At 48.7% G+C, this 11,455-nt stretch overlaps 1 protein-coding gene across 1 annotated transcript; it reads left to right on the forward strand.

The window, feature by feature from the left end:
• Positions 1-8,271: 8,271 nt before the first annotated feature.
• Positions 8,272-11,226, forward strand: Tmem160 (transmembrane protein 160). Its single transcript, XM_038339298.1, has 3 exons — positions 8,272-8,533; positions 9,538-9,630; positions 10,893-11,226. Exons 1-3 carry the CDS (start codon positions 8,326-8,328, stop codon positions 11,156-11,158), a joined length of 567 nt encoding a protein of 188 aa, XP_038195226.1. The 5' UTR covers positions 8,272-8,325; the 3' UTR covers positions 11,159-11,226.
• The last annotated feature ends 229 nt before the right edge of the window (positions 11,227-11,455 follow it).

The raw sequence follows: 11,455 nt of genomic DNA on the forward strand, positions 1-11,455 counted from the left end.
CTTTGTAACTTTAGAGTCTGTCCTGTAACTCACTCTGTAGACCAGGCTGGTCACCTGTTTCTGCCTCCCAAATGCTGGGATTAAAGGCATGCATCACAACCGCCCACCAACATAACTATTTTTAATTAAAGATTTACTTTCTATTTTCCGTGCATAAAGTGTTTTGCCTGCATGCATATCTATGTACTTGATGCCTCCAGAGGCCAGAAAAGGGCATTGCATCCAAGAACTGGATTTTGAGCTGCCATTTGGGTGCTAGGTGAAGACCCTGGATCCTCTGGAAAAGCAACCAATGCTCTTAAAAGTATATATGGTAGTGGCACACACCTTTAATCCCAGCACTTGGGAGGCAGAGACAGGCAGATCTCTGTGAATTTGAGTCCAGTCTGGTTTACAGAACAAGTTCCAGGACAGGCTCCAAAGCTACACAGAGAAACCCTGTCTTAGAAAAGAAAATCATAATTTAAAAATAAATTTAAAACCCAACAAAATAACTCATGGACTTGGCTTAACACATTTTCTCTTAATGTTCTAGAATGTGAGAAGTCAAAGATGAAGGTTCCTGTAGATTCAGTCCTTGGTAGAGGCTCTTCCTGACTTGCCTAGGTCACATCTGACTGTCTTTACAGGGTCTCTTCCTAAGTGCATGCAGGATAAGGGAGCAGGGGACAGGGAGGGCAGAGGAGCACTCTAGTGTCTCATAAGATATTGAGCCCGTTAGACTGGGTTCCCACCCTCAAGACTAGAACATTGGTTCTAAACCTGTGGGTCACGGCCTTTGGGGTGGATGTATGTCAGACATTCTGCGTTCAGACATTTACATTATGATTCATAAAAGTAACAAAATTACAGTTATGAAGTAACAGTGAAAATATTTTTTTATGGCTGGGGTCACTACAACATGAGGGACTGAATTAGAGGGTCGCAGCATTAGGAAAGTTGAGAAGCACTGCTCCGGAGTCACCTCGACCACCATTCACATGTGAAGTCACAGTGTCTTTCACACCCTCGGGCCTCCTTCATGTGTCCCCAGGCAGAAAGAGTGACAGCAAACAAGCAAGGGGCTTGTGACATTCTCCAGCACTCAGAAGCACAAGTATTCATCTTTTTTTCAAGATGATTTTGTAGCCCAGGCTAGCTTTAATAGGTGGTCCTCCAGCCTCTATCTTCCAAGTTCTAGGATCACAGGCATGTAACTTCATTCCTATGTATTTCTTGTTATTTGCCCCCCGCCCCGCCCCCAAGAGTAAGTAGACTGTAGAAGCTTTGTGTCAGCTTCCTGGTCCCTTCCATCTCTCCCCTACTTTGGCTGTTCTTTATTTATTTTGCTGTTTTTTGAGACAAGGTCTCTTCAGTGTAGCCCTGGCTGTCCTGGAACTCCCTCTAAACCAGGCTGGCCTCAAACTCACAGTGATCTGCCTGACTCTGCCTCCTTAGTACTGGGATTTAAGGCGTGCAAAACTTTCCAGCTTGGCTTGCTCTGTTTTTTAAGACAGGATCTCTCAGACTGGCCTCAGACTTGCTGTACAGCTGCAGATGGCTGTGAATTTCTGATCCCTCTGCCTTCTGGTTTTCCAATGCTAAGATTACTGTTGTATCCATCAGAACCCACTTATGTAGTGCTGGGTGTGAAACCCAGGATTCAGCTTATTCTGGGGATCCCCTGTCTCTGCTGCTATGCACTGGGGTCACAGGTGGAGTGTCATGTTTGTAATGGTCTGTCCTATCCCTTTAAGAGACAAGCCCTGTTCCCCCCGCCCCCACTGCTGAGGCAGGCAGATCTTCCTGTCTTTCTGTCTCTCCCAGGAAGAGGTAGCTGCTGTTCTGGCTCCTCTCCCCCCCACCTCTCCACACCCCTCTCTCTCTCTCTCTCTCTCTCTCTCTCTCTCTCTCTCTCTCTCTCTCTCACTCTCTCTCTCTCTGCCTTTTCCCCATCTCCCCTTTTCCCTTAACCCTCCATAACCCACTAAATAAATACCCACTTCCTCTGCATGGCATGCCTATCCGTCTCGGTCTCTCACCCGCCATGCGGCTCCATGAGTAAGACCTGCTGGCCCTCGTGGGCTGTGGGCCTGTAGGCTCTCTTCCTGGGACTCGCCTGCCTTCATGGTCTGCCCTGTGGTCATGGTACTTGCAGTGTGATCTCATGGCCTGCTACCCACTGTGCTGCCACTCGAGGACAGCCCAGCGTTTTTATTTAAACCATAACCAAGTTTGTGCAGCATTTATGTGGGTCATGGGGATTCAAACTCGCGTTCTTACGTTTTCACAGCAGGTGCTCTCTCCCCAAACCGTTTCCTCAGACCTCGGAATTATCTTTCTGAGTTCCAGAAAGACATTTCCATGTGGCACTACGAGGGCAAGAGAAGGAGAGTGGAGTCCCTGCATAGCAGAAGGGTGGGATTTGTAGTTTTGATAAATTCAGTTTTGAATCGAAACGACCTGGGTATAGTAGTGCACTCCTACAATTCCTACACTTAGGAGGCAGAGGCAGGAGGAGGCGTGCAAGTCCGAGGCCAGCCTGACCTGCATAGTGAGCGAATGGTTAGGGGGCAGTCAAGCATAGGGAATAGAGTTCAGCAACCTCTTAGCCAAGTTGGGTTCTGTGTGATAGTTTGCATTCTGACTAATAAAGCTTGCCTAGAGATAAGAGGGTGGAGCTAGCTACTAGTTAACCGTAGAAGCTGGGCAGTGGTGACTCAGACCTTTAATCCCAGCGCTTGGAAAGAGGAAGGAAGGAACCGGCCACTACTGCCGGTTCTTTGATCTTTCAGGTTTTTGCCTGGATAGCTCTTGGTTTTTATTGATAAAAGCTAATTAGGATCACACTTCAGTTTAGGAACTGCACTTGGCTTGGAGTATGTATGCATGCAACCCTCTTCAAACAGTGCACTGGCACCCAAGACCACCACCTGTATCCTGCACACAGGCCCTTTTAATGATGCACCTAGCAACCATTGGCAACCTGGGGTCTCCACCAGAATGGTAATTTTCCATGTAAACAATGGAAATAAGTTATTCCCCTTTGCAAAGCTTTGGTAGCACCATGTTCCTACACAAGCACAGTCTAGGAACTATGGACAGTGGATGAGCTGATGTGCTCTGAGCCTATTTGGTGCTTGCAGTAAACTGTCTCCTTCCCCTAATTAAAATATAAGGGAGGGCAGAGGCAGGCAGATCTCTGAGTTTGGGGCCAGCCTGTTCTGCATAGTGAGTTTCAGGACAGCAAACAAAAGCTACATAGTGAGACCCTGTCTCAACAAAATCACCAGGGGGCCTGGAGTCATTGCACAGATATTAAGAACACCCACAGCTCTTACAACACCCTAGATCAGTTCCCAGGACCCATGAAGCACCTCTTCCTCCAGGTCCGAGAAATCAGACTCCCTGCTCTGGCCTCTGTGGGCACTGCACTATCATGTTCAAAACACACAGACATACATTTGTAACTATTTTTCTTTATTTTATGGGTGTTTTTATGTCTATCCATGCAGAAACGCAGGATGTGCATGCCTGTGGCAACCAGGAAAGGGCACTGGATCCCCTGGAACCAGATTTACAGATTATTCTGAGTCTCATGTGGGTGCTGGGAATGGAACCGTGGTGCCTTCTGCAAGAGCAGTGAGTGCTCTTAACTGCTGCGTTGTCTTCCCAGACCCTACACACATACTTTTAAGAAAAGTAACTAATTAATTAGCCAGGCGGTGGTGGCACAAACCTTTAATACTAGCACTTGGGAGGCGGAGGCAGATGGATCTCTGTGAGTTCAAGACCAGCCTGGTTTACATCGTGAGTATTAGGACAGCCAAGTGCTACACAGAGAAACCCTGTCCCAAAAACCAGAGAAACTTAATTAAATAAAAAATATTAGCAGAGTGACCTGCAGAGCCACATACGTACCCCTCCTTCCTGTGACACTGCCCATTGTTTGAATGAGACACACACATCCTCTAGGCCTGCATATTTGAACACTTGGTGGTTTGAATGAGACACACACACACACACACACATCATCCTCTAGGCCTGCATATTCGAACACTTGGTGGTTTGAATGACACACACACACACACACACACATCCTCTAGGCCTGCATATTTGAACACTTGGCCCCCAGCTGGTGATTCTGTTAGGGAAAGTTTAGGTGGTCCAGCCCTGATGAATGAAGTCATCACTGGGGGCAGGGCTTCTAGTCTATGGCCTCACCCCATTTCCAGTTTTCTCTCTCCGCTTCCTACTTGTAACTGAGGTGACATTGCTAAGTTCCCCGTACCTGCAGCTGTTCTCACCATGATGGAATCTTATCCCTCTATAACTGCGAGTCCAGATGAATTCTCCTAAACTGCCTTGGCTATGGTGTTTCATCTGAGCAACAGAAAGGTAGCTAAGGTCCTGCGTGTCCTATAGTACAGTGCTCGTGGAGAACCCAGCCTTGCTGGTGGTGTGGGGTAACAGTGGCCTTGGTTGTCCTAATGTCATGCTTGCCTTCGTTCTCATAAGTTCTCTGAACTGCTCCCCAAATGAGCACCAGCATGTGACCACATAAAGTCCCAGGGGCTGAAATAGAACCCAAGGCCTACCAGGCTCCTGGCCCCTCTGGTAGATTCTAGGTAGGTTACTTTTCCCAACAGAGCCATGCCCCAACCCAAGAACACCTCTCTCTTTCTTTTTGGCATAGAGATTAAGTCTAGAATAGTAAATCACGCATTTAATCCCAGCACTTGGGACACAGAGGCAGATGGATTTCTGCGAGTTCCAGTCTAGAATAGTCAGTAAGGAAAGAATCTGACAGTGGTCACAGTTGATCAACTACTCTAGACTGGAACTCAGAGAAATTTTTCTGTCTCTGCATCTAAAGTGCTGTGATTTAAGGTGTGAGTTACACCCGACTCTAGATAAATTTGTGTTTGCTTTTTTTTTTTTTTGGCGGTGGGGGGGGGTGAGACAGAGTTTCTCTGTAGCTTTTGGAGCCTGTCCTGGAACTTGCTCTGTAGACCAGGCTGGCCTCAAACTCACAGATATCCACCTGCCTCTGCCTTTCGAGTGCTGGATTAAAGGTGTATGCCACTACTGCCCAATTGTTTTTTTTTTTTTTAATTTAAATCTTTTAGATGGGCAGCAGATGTGACACATTTCTTTAATCCCAGCACTTAGGAGGCAGAAGCAGGTGGATCTCTGTGAGTTTGAGGCCAGCCGCATCTACAGAGTGAGTTCCAGGAAAGCCAAGACTACACAGAGAAACCCTGTCTTGAAAAAATAAATAAAGGAAAAGAAAAATGTAAAGCCTGCCACCACCCAGCCTGTATTGCTCTGTGTGGACTGGTGTGTTGACATGTTTCTAGCCTGCACTGCTATGCAGTGGGCTATTGTGTTGACATGTTTCTAGCCTGCACTGCTATGCAGTGGGCTATTGTGTTGACATGTTTCTAGAGGTCCTCAGTAATTCTCCTTCAGCCTCAGGCCTAATGACCAGCCGGCCATAGGTGAAATCTCTTTAAGGAGGTTTTGCTTTCTCTGCTCTGACCCTGCCTGGCATTCAGATGGTTATTATTCTTTCCTCTTTCTTCTATGCACAAACCCAGAGCATTTCCCTAGCCAAAGAATGTGAAAAATTCTGTCCCTGGTGGTTTTGGTTCTCATTTAAGTCTAGTGTGGAATGTGCCCTGCAAGGAACAGGGCCGCTGGCTGTCCATCTGAACCCTCTCCTCTCCAAGGCACCCACCCTTTCCTCCCCTGAATCTCAAGCCCTTAGCTGGGTCCATAGCTCAGTTAGTAAAGAACCCTTGCTCAACAGGCCCTGTGCTCTCTCCCCAGCACCACATAAAACAGGCATGAAGCTGCAGGCCTATAATCTCAGCAGTCAGAAGGTAAAGACAGGAGGATCAGGAATTCAAAGTTGTTCTCTGTCACGGAGCAAGTTCAAGGCAAAGCTGGACAATGGGATGTCCTGTCTGGAAAGAAAAATTCAAGTGGTAAATGAAGGAATAGATGTCACGAGTGTTCTGAACTGGGCACTGCAAGAGACATTTGCTTAGACCCCAGCCCGCCTGAGCCTGAGGCAGGTGGATCAAGTTTAAGGCCAGCCTGTACTACATAGTACCAGGCTAGCCTAGGCTACATAGGGTACACACATACATTAAACCAAAGACTGAGGGTGTAGAACACTTTCATACCATATGCAAAGCCTTGTGTCTCAGCCTCAATCCTGGAAAAAAAGAATTCAATGCTCCCAGCATGATCTCTAAGACCCCTGAGAGCTGGTCCTCCCTTCTTCACTGTCTCTGCTGGCTTCCTCTCTTTGATATCACTGTGCCGCGGTTCCGCTGACTGCCCGGCTAATGTGCCAGGCGAACACCAGCCACAGGGCCTTCACACACGATGTCTTCTTTGCCTTTTCGTCCTCCCAGCCTGGCTGACCCCTTCTCAGAGAGCTGATCTTATGCCACTCTCCCCTTTTTTATTCAAGACAATGTTTCTCTGTGTAGCTCTGTCTGTCCCGGAACTTACTGTGTAGATATAACATGTGTATGTATAATAAGAAGGTGAGGGGCTGGAGAGATGGCTCAGTGGTTAAGAGCATTGCCTGCTCTTCCAAAGGTCCTGAGTTCAATTCCTGGCAACCACATGGTGGCTCACAACCATCTGTAATGAGGTCTGGTGCCCTCTTCTGGCCTGCAGAAGAATATGTATACCTAAAAATAAATAAATAAATAAATAAAAGAAGGTGTTAAAAAAAAAAAAAAAAGAAGGTGATTTCCAAGGCTTCACTGTTAGAGACACTGTGACTTCTGGCTTCTCGTGAGTGATGTTCTGTGTGGGAGGTTAGCCACCATGCTGTGGGACATGTCAGCCCGTTCTATAGAGTGAGTTCCAGGACAGCGAGGGCTATGTAGAGAGATCCTGTCTTGGAAAGAAAAATTTGAAAAAAAAACAAAACAAAACAGAGCTGGTGAGATGGCTCAGCAGGCAAAGGTGCTTATCACCAGCCCTGAGGACCTGAACTGGATAACCAGGACCCACATGGTGGAAGGAGAGAACCAACTGCTGCAAGTTGTCCTCTGACCGCCACACGTGTGCTGTGGCACACGTACACACACACACACACACACACACATAATTATAAAAAAATTAATAAGTAAAAATTATTCGGAATACACTGAATATACATGGCCTCGTGTCTGTCCCCTGTGGCTTTAAAATTTCAGAAATGGTGCTACAAATGGTACCATGTTTTGTATTTCAGTGCAAGAGATAGTCTTCCAGGACTATTCTGGTCCACAAATTACTTCCGGGACTGGAGAGATGGCATAGCCGTTAAGAGCTAGTTCCAGGACAGGCTCCAAAGCCACAGAGAAACCCTGTCTCGAAAAACCAAGAAAAAAAAAAAAAAAAAAAAAAAAAAAAAAAAAAAGAGTGCTTGCTGCTGCTTTAGTAGAGAACCACAGTTCCGTTCCCAGCTCACAACCATCTGTAATCTCAGCTCAGGAGGCTCCAAGGATCTCTTCAGGCTTCTGTGGGCACCTGCATTTAAGTGCACATTCCCATACACAGACATTTAATTAAAATACACCTTAGTCTTAGGCAAAATACAGTTAATATTTCCCTTTTAACGGACAATTGAGAATTGAGCCAGATTGCTCATATCTGTAGCCCCAGTTCTTGGGATTAGAGAAGACCGAGACAGAAAGATTGTTAAACTGAGTTTAGGCAGCATAAAAAGGTGAAAAGGGGAAGGAGGGAAAAGAAGAAAAGTATCATGGAGTAGCATGCCAGATTTGATTCTCAGTACCGAAGTTATGTGGGGAATAAAGAGTTTTGAAAATAATATAAGGACAGGTATGTATGTAATGGCATCTTACTTTACTAACATCTGCAAAGAAGAAAAACGGAAGAGGAATACAAAATAATAGTCGTGTGTCCTCTTTAGTGAGGTTACTGGTTATTTCTGCTCCCTCGGTTCAAACAGAGTCTTGCAAAGTTTCTACATTAAGCTCTCCTAGTACAAGTTTTGTTTTCTGGCTGTTGCGGGCAGATTTTTTCAAACTACAAGTCCCAGCAGCCATCACGCCACGGTCTTCTGCAGCCCGGCCAGACCTGAGCGCATTGATCTCTGGGACTTGTAGTACGACTATAAAATAAGGTGGGCCACATACTACCGGCACAGAAGACAGAGGTGGAGACACCGCCAGGTTGACCAATAGGCATTGCGTACTGGGCTAGAATGGCGGGCAGTTCACCAGTCGGCAAGCCGCTCCTCGTGAGTGACCTGGCATGCAGCCTACAAACGGCCCGTGGGGCGGAGCGTGTGTCTCGGCCCCATTGCGAGCCATGGGAGGCGGCTGGTGGTGGGCTCGGGTCGCGCGCCTGGCCCGCCTGCGCTTCCGGGGGTCGCTGCTGCCACTTCAGCGTCCCCGCAGCGGGGGAGCGCGCGGGTCCTTTGCCCCCGGCCACGGCCCACGCGCGGGGGCCTCACCGCCCCCGGTGTCTGAGCTCGATCGCGCGGACGCTTGGCTCCTCCGCAAGGCGCACGAGACAGGTCTGTGGCAGAGACCGGGGTCGGCCGCTATGCGGGAGGGGTGCGCACGTGGGAGTGGACGGCGAAGGTGCGGCGTGCGTCTGCTGGGAACAGGGCCCGGGCTCAGCGGGGGCAGGTTCTTCATGGGAGCTCAGGGAAACGCGGGGTGGGAGATTTTGGCAGCCTGGAAGCATAAGGCACCAGTTTGCGGGTCCCGGCTAATGGGGTGCAGCATGGATTAGTGTGGGGGGATTACGGTTAGGAGAGGTAGCCCGATGGCACCACAGCTGCTTGAGTCAGAGACGGTTCCAGAGGCACCTGGGAAGAAGCGAGATGCCTGCAGTAGGGGGGTCGGTTCGGTTTGCAGAGGGGAACACTCGGAATAAAACAAGAGTGTGGCTACCCGCAGAAGATGGGGAAGTTCCGGATTGGACCAGCGCGCAACCAATGGTAGAGGAAATGCCTGCTGATTGGAGGGAGAGGTGATCTAGATTCCAGGGGGAGGGACCTTAAATAAGGCTTTGGGTTGACAGATTGGAGCCAGTCAAGTATAGGATGGGGCTAGTAGTGGACACAGCCTTTGGCAGCACTCGGAGTTGAGTGGCGGGGAGATGTGAACAAGTGGAGGAGGCGGTGCCAGGTAGGAGCAGTTTCCACTTAGGAGAAGGGGGAGGCTGAAGGCAGGCCCAGGTGAAGTTTGTTTGAGGAAGAGAGAGGGAGGGCCACAGGATGCATAAGTATCCTTGGAAAGACTTTCCATGCTCAGACTGAACGTCTTTAATTCTTGCTTTAGATTTTCCTCTGGGTTAGTCAGATAGACACTGTCTTCAATCACTGCTCAAAATGAGCTTATAATGTCCGGGGGAGAAGGGTAGAAGAATGGGATTTGCAGGCAGCTTTCTGGAACCTGTGGGCACGTTGTCTTGTGGCTGAATAGGGTGGGAATTGGCTTGGTGGTCTGAATGAGAGGGGAAATCAAGGAAGCTTGGCTGATACAGAGCCCCACTCCCACCAATCCCCAACAGCTTTCCTCTCCTGGTTCCGAAATGGACTTCTGGCATCAGGCATTGGCGTCATCTCCTTCATGCAGAGTGACATGGGCCGAGAAGCTGCCTATGGTGAGTACAGACCTTCCCCTTCCCTCCATTGCCTAGTCCTCTTACCCCAGCTAACAACTGGAAAAGGAAAACACTCTCTAGTGCTTGCTGGTGTGTGCCCCTCATCATTCCTTACACCTCCTTCATCAGTCAGCAGTGTCCCAAAGCACAGCTGCTGGCTATCCTGCCTCTGATCTGATTTCTCAAAACTCAGTCCTCGGGCCACTTCCAAGGGGCTTTGACTTGTGCATACACCTTTGTCTATACCCCCTAGATCAGCCCCCTCTTTTGGATCTTGGACTCCACCCCTGAGTCCCAGATACTTCTGTGTGCAATTTCATGTACTTGGCTCTTACTACTTGAGCCCTTTTCTGCCACCTCCTCCTCTAATTTATCTATTGATTTATATATTTATTTTATTTATTATACTTGGAAGGAATCCAGCATGCTAGTTAAATTCTGTATATTAAGCCACACACCCTCAACCCCTCCCTGCGGTTTTAGGCAGGGGCTCTACTGTTGAACCTACACTCAAACCGTTTATTTATTTATGCGGTTATTTGTTCATTTTTCAAGAAAAGGTTTCTCTGTGTGTAGCACTGGCATGCCTGGAACTCACAGAGCTCTGCCTGCCTCTGCCTCCCAAGTGCTGGCATTAAAGGTGTGCACCACCACTGCCAGGCAAGATTTATTTATTTTTATTTTATGTGTGTAAGTGTGCACGGGGACCACGCGTGTCTGGCACCGATGGAGCCAGAAGAGAGAGTCAGATCCCCTAGGACTGGAGGTAAAGATGGTTGTGAACCACCATGTGTGTGCTGGGAACTGAACCTACATCTTCTGCAAGAGTAACAAATGTTCTTAAACTTGGAACCATCTCTCCAAACTCCCAACCCCAATTTTTATTTTTATTTTTTTAAAAACAACTTGTTTTGTGACAGTCTGAGTTGCCTGAGCTAGCCTCTAGCTTAAGCTCCTCTAGCCTCTTTGTTTGTTTGTTTGTTTTATTTTTTCAAGTCAGGGTTTCTCTGCAGCCCTGGCTGTCCTAGAACTGACTCTGTAGACCAGGCCTCGAACTCACAAAGATCTGCCTCTGCCTCCCCAGTGCCGGCATTAAAGGCGTGCGCCACCACCGCTGACTCCTCCAGCCTCTTACTAACTGGCATTAGAGGCCTTGCCCAGCCCCGTGCTCGTACTGACCCAGCCTCCCCATCCATCATCTTGGCAGCCCCTTGGGATACCCTGGACCCTGCAACTATTGATTGCTGCTCCTTCTTCCACAGGCTTCTTCCTGCTGGGTGGCCTGTGCGTGGTGTGGGGCGGAGCCTCCTATGCAGTGGGCCTGGCAGCACTGCGGGGACCTATGCAGCTGTCTCTTGCCGGTGCTGCCGCTGGTGTGGGGGCAGTATTGGCTGCCAGTCTGCTCTGGGCTTGCGCTGTAGGCCTCTACATGGGACAGTTGGAACTGGACGTGGAATTGGTGCCTGATGATGATGGGGCAGCCTCTACGGAAGGCCCAGATGAAGCAGGACGGCCACCACCCGAGTAAACAGCAGGGCTGTGGGGAATGGCTGGGCCGAGGACTGGGACATTAAACCTCACCCTTCAGCAGTTTGAGACTCCGAGTGATGGCTCCTGTTATCTGGGGAGGCCGGGAGGGGAGAGGCGGATGAAGGTGTCCAAGGAAGAGGCGAGATGGCTCATTGCATAGAGACATTTGCTCCCAAGCCTGACAACCTGAGTTTGATCCTCAGGACCCACAAGGTAGAAGGAGAGAGCTAATTCCCACACTGTACCACCCCTACCCACACACAAACAAACAGATAAATAAATGAATAAATAAATA

The sequence above is a fragment of the Arvicola amphibius genome, chromosome 8 (assembly GCF_903992535.2).
Source record: "Arvicola amphibius chromosome 8, mArvAmp1.2, whole genome shotgun sequence".
Classification (NCBI taxonomy): Eukaryota; Metazoa; Chordata; class Mammalia; order Rodentia; family Cricetidae; genus Arvicola; species Arvicola amphibius.